Here is a 20,574-nt window from a genome sequence, read left to right as displayed (position 1 = left end):
ATCACTTTTTGCTGCTTTGGCTCAGTTTCCTGGCTGCTGGCTTTGCAAGGTTACTTGTACGGATGATGGGAGCAGGGGAAAAACTAATTCCCAGGAACTCAGGTGAGTTTGGAGATCATAACGTTGTTAAAATGCCAGAAAAACAAACGAGTTTGTTTCAACAAGCAAGAAGAGCTCCAATTTTATTTTTCTGCTGCTTTTGCTAAAGCCTTGTGTTTGGGAGCTGTCATATTTTCTGCCTGTAGCCAGCAGGAAAAATCTTGTGTCTAAAATAGTCGCCTTCCCCCCAGCCCTGGATTTTCCACCATCACGTGATTCCAGAAGCTGAGGATTTAGGAAGAAACATCAGCTGTCATGAGGCTGATTTTAAACATGATACAAGCTGGGAATACAAGTTTTGCTATTAAACAAGTCCAGTGCTGTGCAACCATTTAAACCCAGGCTGATATTCCCTCGAGCGGTGTCTAAAGCTGTTGAGAAGGGGTCGAGAATTAGTCAGACGTCATTCTCACAAAGCACAGCATTTTTGTGTCGCTGGCACACAATTCTGTCTCAGGGTGAAGCTTCACACATCGAGTGGCAGCATCTCTCTGCTGCAAAGCAGGCCAAAAAAATTAAAATTCTGTGGGAAAACGTTGGATCTTAGTGATGAAAATCCTGTCTGTGAAGGGGAAGGGATGGGGGGCTCCGAGTGGTGGGATGGAAGGGAGGGGGAAAGGTGGCTCCAGCCATGGGGACAGCAGTGCTCTGCATGACTTGGTGTTGGTGTCCCAGTGCAAATGAGCATTGCACATAGGTACCCATGAATTAATATTTATTTATCACATCAGCTCTGAAGCACTGGTTGCTTTAGGGATGAAATAGTGCATGGGATGGAGGGGCCTGCACAGCTGCCTGCTGCTGGGGCTGTTCTGCCTGACATGAGGTTAGGCTGACATGCAGTGAGGTCCAAAAGCAGTTAAAGATATTTCTGATCACATAAAGGACAATTTTTTTTTTTTTCTTCCCCTCTCACATGTGATAGATGGTGTTGGCTGGGAATAGGAATCCAATTAAGATTCAGAAAGCCAGCATTTTTGTTTTCAATAGCATAGAAAAGTGGTTAATAAGTTAAACAGCCTGTTTTATACATGGTGTATAGTTAGGATGGGGGAGTCTCCCTCTGCACCTGCAAGGGAGCCCTGCTGGCTGCGTGTCCTTTGCAGCCCAGCCACCCTCCCCACAGCCTCGATCCTTTACCTTCCATAGGGCTGGCTTTAATTGAGTCCACTCTCTCCTCCAAATCCAGCTTTGAAACATCTATCCCCCCCTCCTTGTGGCAGTGTGCCCAGCTTTCTTATGGCTGCGGTAGGATGGGGCAGGGAATTTTTAACAGTGGAAGTTAAAATGTGCCCCAAATCCTGAGAGTGTCTGGTCCTCCCTTCCTGCACCTCCTGGTTTGTTTGTTTGTCGCAGCAGGAGCAGGTGCCTGACAAGAGCCCTGGGGAGGCAGGTTTGGCGTTTCCCTCTTTGGGACAGAGGATTTCTGCCTGGGAACCGGCACACCAACCTTTCCCTCGGTCCGCCCTGCAGGGCAGCCGTGTGCCGGGCTTGATGCGGCCGCCACGATTCGCAGTGATGTTTTCTGCCCTGAATCACACATTTCCCTAAACTGAGCCCCAGAGGAAACTCGTAGTCAAGCGAAAACCTGCAAGCCTTCCCCGCGAACCGGAGCCAAATCCGTGCGTGCCGGCGGAGACGGGAATGGGGTCTGTCTGTGTCTGTGTGTCCTGAGCTCGCAGCTCGCCCTGCTCCGCGTTTGCCCTGTGGCTGGCTGAGCAGCGATCCTGGAGGCGCAGATGGGGCAGGGAGAAGGGCAGGGAGAGGGGCAGGGAGAGGGGCAGATGGGGCAGGGAGAGGGGCAGGGAGAGGGGCAGGGAGAGGGGCAGGGAGCGGGGCAGGGAGAGGGGCAGGGAGAGGGGCAGGGAGAGGGGCAGGGAGCGGGGCAGGGAGAGGGGCAGATGGGGCAGGGAGCGGGGCAGGGAGAGGGGCAGGGAGAGGGGCAGGGAGAGGGGCAGATGGGGCAGGGAGAGGGGCAGGGAGAGGGGCAGGGAGCGGGGCAGGGAGAGGGGCAGGGAGCGGGGCAGGGAGCGGGGCAGGGAGAGGGGCAGGGAGAGGGGCAGGGAGCGGGGCAGGGAGAGGGGCAGGGAGAGGGGCAGGGAGAGGGGCAGGGAGCGGGGCAGGGAGAGGGGCAGATGGGGCAGGGAGCGGGGCAGGGAGAGGGGCAGGGAGAGGGGCAGGGAGAGGGGCAGATGGGGCAGGGAGCGGGGCAGGGAGAGGGGCAGGGAGAGGGGCAGGGAGAGGGGCAGATGGGGCAGGGAGCGGGGCAGGGAGCGGGGCAGGGAGAGGGGCAGGGAGAGGGGCAGATGGGGCAGGGAGAGGGGCAGGGAGCGGGGCAGGGAGAGGGGCAGAGAGAGGGGCAGAGAGAGGGGCAGATGGGGCAGGGAGAGGGGCAGGGAGCGGGGCAGGGAGAGGGGCAGATGGGGCAGGGAGCGGGGCAGGGAGAGGGGCAGGGAGAGGGGTGGGCTCTGCCTCCCGCACAGGCACCCCCTGTGTGCTGGCAGCAGGCAGAGCCCCTCCGCTTCCTCTCCGCTTCCCATAAAGGACTTCTTCCTGCGGGTTTTTTTGGCGCTTCTTGTTGTTGTTTTGTTTTGCTGGCGGTTTTTCTTTGTGGATTTGGGGGTTTTTTCCTGGTTTGTTTTTCCCCACTCTGTGAGTTGCTGAGCGCGCTCCCAGGACGCGCCCAGCTCCTCCCGGCCCGTGCCAGCAGCAGCGGTGTCGCCCCTGTCCCCACGTCACCGCGGGCTCCGGAGGAGCGGCTTTTGCTTTCGTTTGGCCGCCCGGAGCCCTCGGCTCTGCGACGGCAGCTGAGGATTGCGGAAACACCCTGGGAGCTCGGGGGGTGCCCCCCTCTCTTTGGCTCTCCTGCTCTTGGGACTCGTGGTTGCTCAGCGGTAAGTGGGTTTAGATACTTAGAGGCTTTGGGGGACATTTTCAGACTTTATCTGTAGAGGGCTGGAGAAGAAATTTGCTCTTTGGTCCCAGTGCCGGGACTCTGCCCCAAGCTGCTTCCATGCCAGAAGCACATAAAAGGTGTTTGGTTTTCCTTTCACACCCCTGGCTTGCTGAGATTTCCAGTTTTGGTGTCTCTGTGGGTGTGAGCCCCTCTGTGAGGACCTGGGTCCATCCTCTGGTTGCAGAGGACGGGCTTTCATCCCCCAGGGGCTTTTGCCTTTCCCGGTGCTCTCGGGCAGCTCACCTCAGCTGCAGGATGGTTACTCAGGACAGAGCAGCCCCAGGTCCTCCAGCTCCTGCTCTGATGGAGGAAACATCCAAAGGAGCCAGGGGGGCACGTTTGGTGGTCACAGGAGAACCCTTGGGATCGCAGTAAGGGCTGTGAGGTGGTGCAGGGAGCAGGGATACAGGGCTGGAGGAGGCTGTGTGGAGGAATCACTCCCACTGTGATCCTTCAGTGTGAGGCAGCCCCCTCACTAATGCCACTAATGCCACTGCCTCCCGGGCTCCAGCAGCTGCTGTGCCACGAGTGGGGATGGCAGAGAAGGCTGCTGGAGGTGGTGGGTACCTGCTTGACATCAGCAGTGGCTGTCTCAGCTCTGTACCGGGCACAGGAAAGTGCTTTGGAGCTGCCTTTCAGGTGATGATATTTTCAACATGAGATGAGCCACTTTGGGGGTGCCACAGGGTTTGCTTTGGAGTTCTCTTGCCATTTGTGACTCCCAGGTTACCTGAAGTGACTTCTCAGGGCTCTGCTGATTGTCACCCCTGGAGAAGCCGTGCTGGGTGCTGCCCATGTGCTGCTTGGGGTTCCAGCAAGGTGAGCGCTGCCCTCACTGGCACCAAACCTGCAGAGACCTGGAGGGTGAGAGCTTTTCTGGGGACAGCAGCAGTGTGAGAGGAGCTGGTACTGTGGGTGCTTATTGCCCGAGTGTGAAAGGGAGAAGCAGCCACTGTCACAGCAGTGGCCAGCAGCCCTCGAGCTGGAATTTGGCAGTGCTGGTGTGAGAAGCCCAGCTGTCAGCACGAGCAGCATTGTCTATTGTCCATTAGGGACAGCTTCCATCAGGAAAGGTTCATTGGAAATACCACCTTATTAGCTTGTCCTGAAACACTTTGTCCTTCTGTAGCAGGCACCAGAGTATCTCAGTACAGTCCCCTTGGCTTCCAGCCAGCAGGACCACGGGGCTTGCACATCAGGCTGGAAACAAGAGCCCTGCCTGGGCATCTCTCTGCTGGGTCTACCCCAAATCTCTGTGAATTTGGAAGAATTTGAGCTCAGTCCCAGCTGTGCTGCCTGTGCTGGGATGCTCAGAGCCTTTCCCTGCCCAGTGGGAGAGAGATGAAGGTCCTCTGACAGTAGCAGGTACCCAAGGAACATCTACAGGGCTGCACCAAGCATCCCCTTTCTGCCTCCCATCCTGCTCACCTGTGCCAGAGGCATTTGCTGGGGGACTGGCAGCGTGGTGCAGAGTGCATGAGTAATTGCACCTGAGTGCAGAAGGTAAAGAGGCTGCAGAAAGGACCAGGTGCAAGCTGTGAGTCCACTGAACTGCCTAGGTGGGACTGAGAGGCAAATGTTTTTGCTTTGTGAAGGAGTTCTGGAGATGACTCTGTCAGCAGGAGAGAGGAAAGTGACCCCTGGGAGTTGTGGTGGTGTGGGGAGCTGCCTCTGGTGTCCACTGCAGGGCATCCCAGCTTTTCCTGGTGTCTCCAGCTCCATGTGTCCCATGTTTCAACTTTTCTGCTGCTCTGGGCAACCAGTTGCTGTGTCCTCATACTCCTCTCCTGCTTCCATCTTCTGACAAGCTGTTTTCATCTGCCCTTAATCCTCCCATGGGTATCACTGCTCTCCCTCTGTGTATCCACAGGTTTGTGATTTATAACAACCCAAATTTACCTGTTTGATACTCCTCTCTCATTTTTGCCTTCTTGAAAGGGATTTTGCTTCCACAATTGCAATAGGCTGTAGTGAGAAAATAGTCAAAGGGGACTTCTGTGGGCTATCACAGAAATCGTGGATCATCCCAAAGAAGGATCTCCTGTTCCCTGGGATGGACACAGCAGGATTTTGCATGGTGTCACCATTGGGTATTGGTACTTCTGCGTCTGTTTCAAATATTCCTGGTATTACCTATGACAGAAATTATTTCTTTAATGAGAGACCACTGAATTTAGGGCACTATTAATCTTAACACCCCACCTCCCAAAAAAAAAGTTTTACCTAAAACACAGCTTTATTTTTTCTCCTCTGTTTTCTCTTGTTAATGCTTAAAACAGAGGTTTAGCATGGCCTGAGGAACTGCTCCTCATGGGGCTGCTCTTCTGCAGAGGGAGGGGGGACCTCCTCAGTCACGAGTTAGTTTGCAAAGCAGGTGTCTCCTTCCCCTCTTTCCCTTTCAGACACGAGAGGAATAAAGCTCCCGGCTTTTTCTGCTGACCATTTTACACTTTGTAAAAATGATTTGGTGATCTGCTGTAGAGATTGGGACACCATGGGATGAGACTCTGCTCTGGGACTGCTAGATATTCTTAGATATACAGGGCAGCCCCAGGGCTTTTGTGTGCCCCGCAGAAAAACAGCAAAACCCTTCTCTGTGGGATGTTGTGGACATGGAGCAGCTTGGAAGTGACCAAGCCATGGAGGAAAAAGTACTTGAAGTTGTAAGCACAAGGATGTTCAGTTCAGAAGATCCTGGAAGCTGGAGCTCAAAAAGGATTTGGTGACCATGTCCCTGCATTCTGTCCTGCTCTTGTGACACCTCTTGATAGCAGATGGGACCATGGGGCAGTCAGACCTCCAGGCTTATCCCTGAGACCCCTCATTGGGAACCTGGCCGTGTTTCCTTGGGAGACCACGTGTCTGTGAGCTCGGCACGGAGCCGGCAGCTGCGATTGTACATCAGGAGAATATTTGGCTGCAGATGCTGAGCGAGTCACAGGACTTTGTTCAGGGCAGCAAATGTGGGGAGAGGAGAACAAAAACGGGAGGAGAGAGTGGAATACAGATGACAGCACACCAACTCTTTCGGTGCCAGCTCAAACTCCCCCTGAACTGGAAGCTTTTGGGGGGTGTTAGAATGGTGCTGGCTCGCTGGTGGTGCCTCAGATGTGAAGCCTCTGAACTGGGAGAGCCATGGCTGGTGCTGAGGCACCTGGCCCTGTGGAAGGTGCTCTATCCATGCTGGTGTAGCAAGAGGAAGGTGCTGGATCTGTGCCAGTGCAGTGGCAGGAGAGGTGGCTTTCCAGAGGTGGCTGGTGCTGGCCATCTCCCCTTCCCAATGCCTGTCCTGCCCATGCACACCCTGGGGAGCCGGACAGGCTGAGCTCAGGGGCTGGAGCATGGGTGATGTACTGTGCACCAAGAGGATGTTTTGGTGTCTGCCAGCCCTGGGAAAAAATGGTTTTTCCACTGAGTCACTTGCTTCCTCTGCTTTTTATGAGACAGCACTGAGATCTGGGGGAAGGGGAGATGGAAAAACGCGGCCCAGATCTCCCTTCTCCGGCAGGACTAGGTCCATGCCAGCACAGCTGCCCCCTGTTTGCTTTTCAGAGGGAGTAGCAGACAGACAGCAGCATAAATAGAACAGGCTTGGTTATTTTAAGACGTTGATTACATGATCTGTGCATTAAAGAAAAATAATTAAGTAAAATCTTCACTTTAGCTGCAGCTGGCAACATGGGCTTGGGTGGAGCAGCGGCAGGGATGGGCACCTTGGAACTCATCCCCCAGCCATGGGGGATGAACCATGAGGACTTTTACTTCTCCTGTGTTCCTCCTTGAAGCTGCAGGAGATGGGAGGTTACCCACGTGTGCCACCGTCCTGCAGTTGAGCTGCTGTGCACGGGGAGGGATGGCACCAGACTGGCTTGGTCTAGCAAGGGGGAGCCATGCTTGGGAAAGGGATGTGGGTGCTGTTTTGGTCCTGCAGCCAGGGATGGGGTTTTCCTTCTTCTGGAGAAGTTTCTGAGTTCCTGTGGAGCTGGGATGTTGTACCGCTCTGTCCCTGAGCAGCAGTCTGGGGTGAAGAGCTCGTGTTTACTGGTGGGGGTTAAAACCAGGCTTGTTTCTGGTGACTTAGTGCCAAGCAGAGATCTTGGCAGGCAGGAGAGGAGGGCTCCAAGCCTTGGGAGCTGGAGCTGTTTTCTGCTCAGAATTCATTGCAGCAGGGCTGAGCACTCGGGACAGCCCGAGGTGAGTCCAGAGCTCCTTCTCTCTCCCACAGCCCTGCTGGGATCACCCTGTCCCTGCCCTCCATCCCCATTCCAGCTTGGAAGCTGAGCTGTGAGGGAAAAGGGCAGCTCCCGGCAGCACATGGGCTTGTAAATACGCATACCCAGGCAAAACAAATAGATAATATTAATTGGGGTGTCAATGCCAAACAGAAGCAGATGGTTTATCAAGGTGGAGTAAAGCAGCGTTCGGGGGTTTCAGATAAAGTGGATGAGACAGGAGCCGCTCTTGAAAAAGAAAACAAAAGGTACTGAAGCAGCTGCTGACTGAGAAGAGCTCACTCTCCACTAGAAAGCCACAAAGGTTTGTTAGTATAAATTGAACTGAAAATGCTTTTTTTCCTCTTTTTTCTCCCCTTTCTTCTCCCCTGAACACCACTAGTGGTTGTGACAAATGAAATGTATCAGAATATCAGAAGTCAAGACTGTCCTGTGGGATGAGGTTTTGCACTAATAATGGTATAAAATGCATTTATCTCTGCACAATTGCTTTGGTAGCAGACTTTTGTTAAGACTTTAAATGAATTTTTAGTCAGTGCCCTGTAAATTGTGCTCCAGATCATGCAATGCTTGTCACATTTGCCTTCACTTCTCTGAAACAGCTTGTGCCACTTTCTAACCTCTGCCAGAGCCACTGTCCTCTGCTGGCCTCGGGAACTGAGAGGAGATGGGGCTGATTGAGGGCTGGAGCTGCATCACACTCATCCTCACAGTCTCATCCCTTTCCCTAGGATGATTTGCAGGGCAGAGCACAAGTTTGCCCCTCGTAGCTTAGGTCTGTGGTCTGTTGCCCAGGGACAGACAGACAACAGCAAACAATCAGGTTTGTGCTGAAAGATGATGTGGAAATGTGGCTTCTCAGTACAACCAAATGGGATGAATGGTGGAAGAGGAGGTTGGGGAGTTCCTCCTCCCTTGAGGGGGTAGGATGTTACCTTTCCTTGAAAATCTGTTATTTATGGAGCAAACTCACAGCAGGTGATGAGTGCTCTGCTGGGCCTCCACTCAGGACATTTGGGAGATGGAGGCAGCAAAGCCAGAATGTTTGCTGCCTCCCAGCCCTGAGGTTGTCCCTGTCCTGTCCCGCAGAGTGCCTGGAGCTGCTGCCAGCGCAGTCCATGGCGTACACCGTGACTCCCACGCCGGCCGCGCCCGTCGGCTCCCAGTACTGTGTCTGCAAAGTCGAGCTGTCCATCTGTGGCCAAAACCTCCTGGACAGGGATGTCACCTCCAAATCCGACCCTTTCTGCGTCCTCTTCATGGAAGTCAACGGGAAGTGGGTGGAGGTAAGTCCTGGTGTCGTGTGGGTTTATTCCTGCCGTGGTTTGCTTGTGCAGGTCCCTCTCTCTGTGCTCGTTCCTTCCCGTGCAGAAGTTGAAGCTTTTTTGGTGCTCCTGAGGCTGCGTGTGGCACCAGTGTGTGAATTCTTCTGTGTCACAACTGGTCCTTCCCCCATCACTGCTTTCTGCTCTGTGCTGGGCATTGGCTTTAACTGCAAATTCCATTTTATACCTGCAGCTGTAGATGGTCTGGGAGGGAGCAGGGTAGGCAGAGTATGGGTATGTGATGGATACAGGCACCCTCATTGGGTGCAGCAGAAAATGAGCATTAAGGGATTTAAAACATGTAAACCAAACAAAAATGTTCCCAGTTCATGGGAAATTAGGTGGTGTCATTCAGGTACTTGGCCAAGGAGCTGGTGAATCACCTCAGGTGTCCAGCACTCAGGGAGAGTGCAGGGGAAAGCCTCACCTTGCCACAGCCTGCAATTAACTTTTTTCAACAGCCTGGGTGAGACTAATGAGCTTTCCAGCCTTGATAGGTGTCATTTCTGACCTAATTGTGCTTTTCAGGAATTTTTCTTCCTGTCAGTAATGTCTCGGTCCAGCGGTTTTGATCCCGAAGCTTCCTTTGCAATACAAATGCGTGGTGCTTTCAGGCTGTTATTTTTTATTTCTGCTGGTTTTAGCTTCTTTTTAATTGGTACAGTAGGCACTGGACTGCTTGAGCAGCAGCTTGCTGGCTGTGGAGTGGCAAGGGGTTTTGGTGTGCTTGTGCCTCTGAGCTGGCTCTGGTCAGTGGCACCTCGGGGACATGCTGGGATGGAGATCCCCCAGCACTCACACGTGTCAGGGGTGCTGTGTGGGTTTGGCTCATGGCTGGGTGCCAGGCAGGGTCAGGACAGGTGGGATTGCCCATGAGAACCTCGCTGGATGGGATGTTTGGTGGGCTCTTGGGACGTGGTTCAGCGCTGTCCCCTTGCTCTGCGTGGGTTTTGGTCACACAGCTGTGCCCCTTGCCGTCAGTGGAGCCTCTCCTGTCTGAAAGTGGTGGCCTTAACAACACAGTGGAGCTCTAGGGGATGGATGGGGACAGAATAAGCTCATTGGTGTGAACCCATCCCACCCCACTGCCCCTTTGTCCTCCACACCAGATTAGGGACATGTCCCAAGCCTCAGACCTGGTTGTGGTGGTGGGTCTCCTCCTTTGGTACCAGCCCTGGTGCCAGTTCTGAGCTGGGCTGTGGCACCAGCTCATGCCAGCAGGAAGATTTCTGCTCACTGTTCTTTCTAGCTGTAACATTTGTTCCCAAATACAATTATTTTGTCTCACTGAGCTTAATAGGAATTAAAAATCTTTGTGAATCAGCCTTGGAGGGGTGGGGGAGGGAGGGAGGGACAATAAGCCCCAGGCTGGGAAGTGAGGATGGTGGTGTTTAAATGTTCTGCCCGGTGATGTCATCTCGCAGAAGCCATGAAAGGGCTGACCTGTCGTGCCAGTGACAGGGACAAGGGACACATGACTCAGCTCTGCAGCTGCCTTTGTACCACTGAGTCATCCAGGCAGTCCTGTACCTTCAGCATGAACTTCCCGTGACACTTCAGACAGCATTTCCCCATGTTGGAGCAGGAAGCACCTCCATGTGCTGGGGATGCTCGAAGGTCCCCAGCCAACCCCCCACTGAACACTGGAAGACTCTCCAGCTGCATTCACTGAACACAAGGGCTGCTGCTGGAGGTGATTTCCTGGTTCTGTGTTTGATTTGCAGAATTGTAGAATCATGGAATGGTTCCTGTTGGAAGGGACCTTAAAGATGGCCTTGTTCCTACCCCCCTGCCATGGCCCTTGCTCGAAGCCACATCCAACCTGGCCTTGAACACTTCCAGGGATGGGGCAGCCACAGCTTCTCTGGGCAACCTGTGCCAGGACCTCCCCACCCTCACAGGGAACAATTTCTTCCTAACACCCGATCTAACCCTGCCCTCTGTCAGTTTGAAGCCATTCCCCCTTGTTCTGTCACTCCTTGCCATTGTCTGAAGTCCCTCTCCAGCTCTCCTGTAGCTCTTTCAGGTGCTCTAAGGTCTCCCCTGAGCCTTCTGAACATCCCCAAGTCTCTCAGCCTTCTCTCACTGGAGAGGCACTCCATCCCTCTAATTGTCTTTGTGTCCCTTTGAGGCTCTTATCCAAACAGATTTCTTTAATTAGCCTGGCTGTCTTTTAAAAACCCTTGTGCTTTTCTGCATTTTGGTGGCAAAGGCACCCCTGTTCTTTCCAGGGGCTGCAGATCTGTAAGGGGAGAAGGGGATGGCAGGAGCTGATGGCAGGTGAGGGATGGTTTGAGGAGGCCTCATATGTGATGGTCACCAGCAAGGGGATTTGTGCTCATCAAAGCAAAGATCAAACCTTTTGCAGCTGTCAGCTGGGGCTTGGGATATTGTTGGCCCTAGGCAGGAGATTAAACTTGAATCTGGGTGTTGAAGAAAGCCCCATCACTCCCAAAGTTACCTCAAGCTGGCTGAGATTTTCATACCCTTCCTTTGGCCACCTCTTCCAGAGCAGAGCTGGAGATGGGACCTCAAGTTATCTCCTTCAGACTGGGCTCTGGGTGTGAAAGGACTGGTTTCCCTTGGTCCCTGGCTTCCCAGTCATTGAAAGAATGTGGAAGGACCTAAAATCCATCTCTGCTGCCTGTGCAGTCTCATCTCCTAGGCCTGAAGGGGGGTTTGTGTGCGTTGTGCTACTGAAATAAAGCAGATCTGTGCTGCCCTCTGCTCCTGGCCCAGCACACCCTGAGCAGATGCTCGGCTCCTTGGCTCCGGGGTGGCAGCGGAGAGGGGAGGCTCTGTGTGAAGCTGTGTGGCCCTGGCCAGCTCACAGCCCGCTGGTGTTGATGGGTTTGATTCCCCAGGGTGCAGCAGGTGGCTATTCTGGGAACACAGCATTTACTTTAGTTGTTTCTTGGCAATTAAGACAGACTAAGCGAGCAATTTCAAAAAAACCTGCGATCGTTGGGTGTATATATAGCAAACTCACCACATTTCCACTGAGCCCCTCCAAAATCTGCCTTCTGTGCTGAATGAGTTTCTTTGGGACTAAGGTATGTTTGCTTGCTTTCTTTTTTATTTTTTTTTAATTTTTTTTTGAGGCTTTTTTCTGCTCTGCTTATTCCTGGCTCGGCAGCTCTGGCAGACATCCCACCGTCCCACAGCCTGGTGCTGCCCAGGGATGCCAGCTGCTTTCCAGAGAGGTCTTGCCCAGGACCTGGGATGCACAGGCAGCTCAGCCTTGCCCAGAACTGGGTGTCCTGGCTGCAAGACAAGGTGGAATGCTGGCCAGGGCCACAGCATGGCCAGAGGCTTTGTGCTGTCCCACAGGGAGGTGATATGGTCCTTCCAGACACCAAGGGCAGCAGCTTTTGATAAAATCACACTGGACAGTGTCTGCGTTTCCTTCTCTTTTAATATCCATGTTACCATCTCCTGGGATCATGGAGTGATGTGGCAAAATGCCAGTGCTGTCATAACACCTTCCACTATCCCAGGTTGCTCAGAGCCACATCCAGCCTGGTCTTCCAGGGATGAGGCAAGCGCAGCTTCTCTGGACAACCTGTGCCAGTGCCTCACCACCCTCACAGGCAAGAATTTCTTTGGAACATCTAATCTAAACCTGCCCTTTGTCAGTTTGAAGCCATTCCCCCTTGTCCTGTAACTCCAGACCTTTGTCCAAAGTCCCCCTCAGCTCCCTTGGAACCTTTTATGTGCTGTAAGCAGAGCCTTGTCTTCTCCAGGCTGAACAGTGATATCAACATGATATCATCTGCTGCTCTTCTGACAAAGCTCCTGTTTGCTTTGCCTGCTGGAGGATTTCCCCCACAGCTGTGGGTGTTTCTTGTTCAGCTCTCAGGCTCTGCTGACCATGCCCTTTCTGCCCCTTTCAGCTTCATAAGGGTATTTCACATGTTGGACTCTAAACTTGCCCTTGTCTCCTGCCTTTCAGCATGTCTGGGGAGGAATCTGGGTCCTGACATTAGAGCTCTCCTTGCCCATTGACTTCCAGGTGTAAATACACCAGCTTTTCTCAACCTCAGCTTCCCAGTTTTCCCACTTTCTAACTCTTTTCTGGCCAAAATCGTGGGGGTTTGTCTTTGTGCAAGCTCATGACAGGATCCCTGCTGGTGCTGCCACCCTTCCTGCAGTGTGAGTTACGGGGTCTGGGAACAAAGTTCCATTACTGGAGGGCAGCATTCCGGGATCTCCATCGTGACTGTCCTCAGGATTTATATTTTTTTGGCTCACACAAGACTTTCTGACCACCTGTGCCATGCAGTGATGTAAACCCACACTTCCACCAGCTGCCTGCCAAGTTTCCTCTGCTCCTACCCCTGCTCCTGGCTGTGGGATTCTGCAGAGAGCCACGGTGCTTCCCTCCCACGGCAGGTTCCCCATGTGTCTTCCAGTTTCCATCATCCTCTGTGTGCCTGCCCTTCCAATTCATCAGGGACATCATTCCTTCCAGCCTGCTCGCTGTAGCTCATGGTGTCTACTGAAGTTTTGTCTCTGAGCACTTCCAGCCTCTTGTTACTACTAATTCCTGATGAAATTTATGACAAAGGGACTGCGGCGATGTTTTTTTATCTTTTTACCTATGGAAGGCCAATAAAGGAGAAACCACGTGGATGTTTTGGTTTGAGCTCTAGAGGGAAATGCTGGAGGGTTGTGTTCTGGCTCATGGCACTTCTTGTTTTGCTTGTCCTTGCTGCTGGCTGCACAGCCTGGAAGAAACAAGTTTGTCACTACAGCTGTGAGTTGAGGACCAGAGGTGTGTGAGCGCCTCAGCTCCTGAGAGAACAGGGCTTAGAAGCAAATGAGGCAATTCTGGCTTCAGTGATCCTCAAGCCCTGGGCTGGGTGGGCGCTTTCACCCTGGTTGTTGGATGGGGTGGTGTGTCCAGCCCCATGTGCCCCATCCTCGGGGAGGCAGCTCTGCATGATGTGCCATTGTGTGTTTAGATGGAGCCCAGCCTGTGCACCTGGGTGTCACAGCCTGTGTTCAGGGACAGCTCTGCTGAGGGCCTGCTGTGCTCGTTCTGATGGTCACCAGGGGTTCCTGGGTGGCTCTGGCTGAATTCCATTTCAGTGACAAAGCTGTAAGATGCACTTACATCATTTAATTCCTCTTTTTCTTTGCAGCTGGACAGGACAGAGACAGCTGTGAACAACCTCAACCCAGCTTTTGCCAAGAAGTTCATCGTTGACTACCACTTTGAAGAAGTGCAGAAGCTCAAGTTTGCCCTGTTTGACCAGGATAAGTCGAGCACACAGCTGTATGAGCATGACTTCCTGGGCGAGTTCTCCTGCACCCTGGGCACGGTGAGTCTGAGGTCCCTGCAGCAACGGGACCCCAAAACACATCAGACACAGGGATGTGTGAGAGTACAGCTGTTCTTACCTCATGCAAAGCTTTCTGGCTCCTTCCTGGAAAGACACATTTCATTTGCTTGTCACACTTCAGCTGTTGAGGTTGAACTGTTCCAAGTCAGGGCTGTTGTCTGCTTGCTCAAGTCTAAGCTAGTCATGGCTTTCTGCTGGTGCTAGCAAGGAGACATCAGCTGGGAGCTTCTGCCTCTGTCTTCACCATGGGTTATATGATGACCAGTTTGGGCCTGGGAAACTTCCAGGTATTTAAAGTTAGGATGTATGCAGTCTGCCTTTCTTTCTCAGTTTGGGTTTTCTATTTCTGAAAGTTTTGTCCTTTGCTGGAAACATGTCCATTCCTCCTGACTGAGCGTGTTGGTGCTGGAATGTGTCTTCTGCTCTTCCTGTGGAAAAGCTTTTGGGACACAAACCGATTTATAAGTTTTTGGAAGGTCTTTTCATTCATGAGCCCAGCCCCTGTTAGAAGCTGGCAGCTACATTCTCCAAATGTCTTTGTCCTCTGGCTCAGAAGCAGGGACTGAGGCGGATTTTTTCCATCTTTTTGCAGCATCCAGAAGCTGAGGGCTGCTGTGGTACCTGGCACAAATGCAGAGAAACTTCTTCTGTTGTGCTCAGTGCTGGGAATGGGGAGGAAGGAGATGGGTCAGCATGGGGAGCCAGCACAAGGTGCTCAGGGAGGCTCATGAACACAATTGCTGTGTTAAACAGACTGCAGCATGGCACTGCATGTGGCAGGCAGGACTGGGACTTTACCACTGCCAGCTCAAGAGCTTGACATGTTAGAAGAGCACTGACATTTACAGAGTTTGAAGTTTAATGACTGGAATTTTGGAAGTGCTCTGTGATGACCTAATTCTGCTCCTGCAGAAGTTAAGAGACAGTGCAGGCATCAGCTGTGGCCTGTGTTCAGTGGTTCAGCCCAAACCCATCCTTTACTGTTAGTTCTGCTGTTGCTGGAACACATCCAGCTCCAGCGTGGGGCAGCTCAGCAAGGGCTGCTTGTGAAGGTCATGGTCTTGGTGGAGGCAGAGAATTCATGGATATAAGGACACAGCTGAGACCTTGCTGTTCCTAAATGTGGCTCTGCAGCAGTCCAGGGCTCTGCAGGCTCACCTTGGAGAAGAACATTGTCCACATGCAGTGGGGAGGAAGGTGGAAGGGTCTGAACCATCTTTTCAGGAAAAAAACGTTGTGTCTCCCAGATGATCTCAACCCTTCTGGTGCTTGGGAAGGTGATTATGTCAGAGATGAGCCTGGACAGCCCCTCCTGGGCTGTGGTAATGCTGGGGATGGGCAAGTCTCACATCCAGGGGCTCTCTCAGAACAGCTGATGGCTTTGCCATGGTGGCATCACTGGCTGCTGTGTCTTTGGGCACAGCTGGTGGGCATGGTCTGTCAGGAGGAAGAGAACTTGGAACTCTGTAAACTTACAGCAGTATTTTCACTCTGCAAAAGAGAATTTGACCTGTGCCAAATTTTTGCAGCAGTTCCCATGTCAGCTTCTTGGTGACATTTAGTCCACAACAAGACACCAGCTGGGAATGGAGGGAATCTTTTAATTTCCCTTTTTCCCCTGAAATTCAGTTTGCCTCCTCTCCCTGTGGCCAGCGTGGGCTGGCAGCACAGCCCAGCTGGGGAGCAGAGGTGGACTGGAGGGGTGGCACTTGTGCAAGGGTGAGGAGGGGGGTGAAGCAAAGCTTATGGGGGCTTGTGGGTTCAGCCACCCTGCTGTGTGTTTCCTAGGGGCTGGAATTTGCCTGGTGAGATGCTTCCATAAGCTCTCAGAAGAAGAGAGCAGCTGTGGGCAGCAACAACTGGGCAGTGAGAATCTGACTTTTCAGTTCTGAGTTTGCATCAGAGCTCTGTCAGATTAGCCAGATTGCTTAGTGCAGCTAATGAGGTCTGTAGTAGGATTTTAAAAGACAGCTGAATCATTCCCAGGCCTGTAATGACCTCTGTGGCCAAAGGAAATGTAGCAGGGATCAGACTCCAGGCTGGAGGGTGTCCATGGTTTCTGCTATCAGGGTTGTGAGGAGGTTTGTCCTGCCTGTCCCCAGTGTGGCACCAAGATCTGGTTACACTGGTGACTCCTGAGCATCACAAGCCCTGGGACTTGGCTGGCTCCTCACTACTGAAAATGGCTTTTGCTTTGAAATTGCAGTAGTCATAGGGTCACAGAATGGTTTGGGTTGAAAGAGACCTTTAAAGCTCATCTAGTCTTGAGAGGGACCCACTGGGTGTGGGATCAGGGCACAGGCAGTTCCAGCAGATTGTTGGATCTCCATGTGGACATCTGCACCTCAAAAGAAGAATGACAGGTTCTCCAGATCTGAAGGAGACTGAAACTCACTGAGCTGGGAAAAATCTCAAGGGTTTGATGCATCTCCCAGTTTATTCTGTCTATCCTGTTACAAGCCAGAAGTGAAGAACATGCCTTTGGGGTGCTGACCCTACACAGGGGCTCCAGAATGCTGTTGGGAGAGAGCATCCAGCTCAGGATCCACCCATGGAAACATGTCCTGCAGGCAGGGTGCTGGCAGGGGTCATGGTTAGAAGTATGTGAAATGGAGTTTGAGAGATTGAGTGGTGATTTTGCTGGGAACAAATTGCAGTAGCTCTGTCTGTGTGAGGACCCACTGATGTGGCTGCACCGTGCACCCTGGGGGCTGGGGTGTCAGTGGTGGTATTCCCACTCTGAGTCATCCCTGGATATTGGTGCCTTTCTTCTGCTCTTGCAAATACTTAATCTGAATTAAGCAACATGAGCAATGATCAGTTGCTTATGAGTCTGCTTTTGATCACTTGTACAATCATGGCTTTATTGTCTTTGGCTTCTCCAGATTGTGTCCAGCAAGAAAATAACACGGACTCTCCTTCTGGGGAATGGCAAGCCAGCTGGGAAGGGGATGATAACGGTATGTTTGCTGCTTTGTGTTACTCCTGGGTGTGTAGAGGTGGCAATGCAGAGCACTCACATGGGGTCCAGGAGATTGGGGTGTGTCTCTTGAATATTTTTCCCTTTACCTCTTGTTTTCCTGGCCGCTTTAGTCTGTTTAGAGGACAGTTTATTTGGGACAGGGACACTCTTGCTGTGTCTGTCCAGTGCTTAGCTCTGAGAGTCTTCAACTCTTGCTTCAGTCTCAGAAATAAAAAAAGACAAAGTAAATCTGTGCTGCTGTTGTTTGTTGTCTAGTACAAGGCGCCTGCTCAGACCTCTCTGGTGCAGCGACAGGTAAGAGGGCTCATTTCTTTTTCAGGGATGGGTGATTTTGTTTGTAGGATGAGGATGTGCCATGGCAACAACTCTCATAGCAACAGCCACTGATTCTGATACAGACCCCTTCGGGCAGTGGCCTTCCTGCTGCAGATCTCTTTAGCAATGTTCTTTTTTAAAAAGAAGAGACTAAATTTAGGTGTGTTTCTGTTCTACCACAGCTCCCATCATTTTTGGATCTCTGCTGTGTTATGGGTTTTGTGAGATATGCAGCTGGGCTGTAAAGTTGTGGAAGGAAAGGCCAGCAAGGAGTTAAACTTTTCTGTCAGGTTTAAAAGCACTGCAAGGGTTTAAAAGCCTGGGATCTGGTGCATCTCTGTTGCTGTTTGCTTTAGGGGAAGATATTTTTCTCTGCTAATTGCTGCAGCTACTCTTTAAATGCGAGAGGAAAAGCCGCAGTGAGGTTCAGAAGTGGGGCCGTTCCCAAGGCTCTCCACATCCCATCCGATGCTTGAGTGGGAAGAGCTGGAAAAGTTTCCAGTTAAGTTCAAAGGTTACATGCTTTAGAAAAAGAAATGTCCTGTTCTGTCACTGATGTGTTTTAAACATCCAAGGGACAGAGACATCTGCTTCATTTTGTACAACTGATACGATTTCTCCATCTGGGTTTTTTTGTCCTGGCCTGGACTAGGTGATGACAACAAGGTTGTGTGTGGTGGGCACCTTTCCCTGCTGCTTGGCACAGTGCTGGAGCACAGGCTAGGGACACCAGGCTTCAGGGAGTTTGGACAAAAAAAGCCTGACTTTCTTGTCCTTGTTCCCTTCAGTTTTGCCCAACTTTCCATCTTCCTAACTGAGATGCCACACAGGTGAATGCAGCAGAAGAACCTTGGCTGAATAGATGGGACTGTGTGGGGGTCCCTAGGTTTGAAAAGAGGAGATCCCACAGCAAACCTCTGTGTTTGTACAAGTCAGTTTTCAAACCTCTCTGCACGCCTCTGCTGGACACAGTGGTAGGGATGTTGTTATTGTCCGTGCTGGACAGGAGAACACGCCACCAGCAACCTGTGGCAGGGTGGCACAAGGACATTCCTGTCTTGTCTGCACAGCCTGGCTCTTACATAGCCTACAGCCAGCCCTAAAGTGCTGGATTCCAACTGGGCATGCTTTTGTGGGGCTCAGGAAAGGGCAGATTTCATCCTCTTCCCTACAGCTCCTCTTCCTCATGCTGGTTTTGGTGACTGCTTACACCCACCAGGGACTAGGTGGGAGAGAAAAGTAATTCCATGGCATGGCAACTGGGGTTCATGTGCAGTGAATGGGTGCCCTGTGGACCAAAGAGCTGTGTCCACCATGGGAAGGCCAGGAGTTGTCCAGGAGCTGTGGCTCATCCCCTCACCCAGCTGCCCAGGCAGAGGCAAAAGCTGCATCTCTTCTTCCTCATCTCTGCCAATTCCCCAGCTCTCCTAAGTGCCAATAACCCTCTGATTGCTCATTCTGTAGAAAATTGTCCCCTGGAGTTCTGCAAGTTTCTCTAAAAGCCTTGGTGTAATGACACTGCATAACTTCAGTGCAGGACAGCCCCTTGTGAGAGCCAGCAAACAGCCATGCTTGGGACACTGTGCACAAGGACAATGTCCATGCTGTGCTTCTGGCTGTTCTGGGGCTGGCTCCTGCCCTGGGAGAAGGAGGATGCAGCTGGGAATGCTGGGGAACAGCTCAGCCCGCTGCAAGAGATCAGAGGAAGGAGAGGTGGGGAGCAGATGCTTGGGCAGGAAAAAAAAGACAAGTGATTCAGAAAGTGGCTTGTAATAAAAGTGAAAAAATGTGGAGTTTTGTTATAAACATTCCTTTAAAATACCAAGAGACTGATTAGACCATATTCCAGACAAAACTGGCCTGCTGGGGGTTGGCAGCTGAAGCCCTGCTGGAGCACGTGTGAATAAAGTCTCTTAAACTGAAGTGGTCTGGGCTGTGCTCCTGCCTGCTGCAGCTCCTCAGGAGCAATCATGGAATCTTCATCCTTGGGGCTGTCGTAGCAGGTGCTCATGTGGAGACATGGCTCAAGTGTTGGGTTCCACCAGCATTTCCCCTAAGGGATGGGATGACTGCTTTAGCCATGCCTGCCCTGGACATGGAGGATGAGGTGGCATGTCTTGCTGGCAAGGCTTTATGTGGCTTCTCCTTCCTCTTGGCTCAGTCCTTGGAGGCTTCTCCTCCCTGGAGGTCCTGAATGAGCTCTGCTGCAGAAAAATCAAGTGAGACTAAGTCCAGCATAACACCCAAGAAAGGGGCTGTGTATTTTACCAGAAGCTTAATTTTTTATGCTGGAAATGAATGCAGCCTTCCCCTGTCTTTCAGATAGCTGCCCAGGAGCTCTCGGATAACAGGGTGATTACTCTGAGCATGGCTGGCAGAAAACTGGATAAAAAGGTGAGTGGAGCTGTGTCTGGGGGGTGTTAATGTTAAACTTCTGCCCTTGGGATCTAAAGAAATCTCTGCTTTGGGTGTAGCAGTGACAGAAAGCAGTCCCACTGGAGAAAACTTCAGGGTAAAACTGGGCATGATCCTCTGGCTGCTGGGTATAGCTGTGCCTCAGTTTCCCTATTGTCACGGTGTTTCCTCATCACACGTCTCGAGATGGAAGGACTCTGTGTGGGATCTGTGGATCAGCATGTCTCAGCAGATTTACTGCTTCACTGGCAGCTGTTTGGAATTGCCTCCTGACAGAACTGGAAGTTTTGACGACCCTTGACTCCGTATCTCAGGTGTGCTAAGAGCTGCTGGCTTGTCACCTCCAGCCCCTCTGGAAATGAAAATGATCTATTTCTGTATCAGTGTAGGGCCTGTCTTCTCCAAGGAAGTGTGGATCTCACAGAGACAGGTAACACAGGAGCTTTGCTTCGGATGTGGTACACAGGAAACAGTGAGCCTCTCCGAATGGCATCTTCTGACCTTATTTACCAGGCAACCAGAGCTATTCCTCTTGAACCAGTCCTGTTGCTAAGCAATCGATGGGAATATTATTTTTTTCCTTCTTCCTAGTCTCTCCAGAGCTTGTTTTATTGGCAGGATGGCCCTCAATTTCTTTGAAACCAGGGTAAAGCAAGCAGCCAGGCAGAAGGGTATTTATTTGCTGGGGCAGAAGATGGGGTTCATCCAGTCCCACTCTTAAAACTCAGTGGGTATCTGTTTTATCCAAGTGGTTTTTACCACCTCTTGGAAATGATTTTCTCGCCCTTCTACTTACCTTGCCTAGTGCAAGGAGCCAAATGCCCCAGTTAAGAAGTAACAAATAACAAACAATTCAATTTCATCTGTAGGTGTCAGCAGAAAGATTGTGCTCAGTGACCACCTG

The 20,574-nt window shown here is 51.9% G+C and overlaps 1 protein-coding gene across 6 annotated transcripts in view; it reads left to right on the top strand.

The window, feature by feature from the left end:
- Positions 1-20,574, top strand: part of CPNE2 (copine 2) — a 43,742-nt gene that overhangs the window by 2,966 nt on the left and 20,202 nt on the right. For 2 of the 6 annotated variants that reach the window (XM_023934591.2, XM_086847486.1), the window contains 4 exons: positions 8,377-8,573; positions 13,757-13,936; positions 16,843-16,917; positions 19,578-19,649. In XM_023934591.2, coding sequence (XP_023790359.2) covers positions 8,377-8,573; positions 13,757-13,936; positions 16,843-16,917; positions 19,578-19,649 — 524 coding nt within the window. Of the gene's footprint in view, positions 1-2,488; positions 2,994-4,522; positions 4,926-5,457; positions 7,592-8,376; positions 8,574-13,756; positions 13,937-16,842; positions 16,918-19,577; positions 19,650-20,574 lie in introns of those variants that run through there. The other 4 variants (XM_086847485.1, XM_023934592.2, XM_086847487.1 and 1 more) reach the window with 4 other exon arrangements.

The sequence above is a fragment of the Cyanistes caeruleus genome, chromosome 12, assembly GCF_971803275.1.
Source record: "Cyanistes caeruleus chromosome 12, bCyaCae1.hap1.1, whole genome shotgun sequence".
In the NCBI taxonomy this organism is placed as follows: Eukaryota; Metazoa; Chordata; class Aves; order Passeriformes; family Paridae; genus Cyanistes; species Cyanistes caeruleus.
The sequence above is the reverse complement of the archived record's forward strand: the minus strand, read 5'-3'. Positions and strand labels throughout refer to the sequence as shown.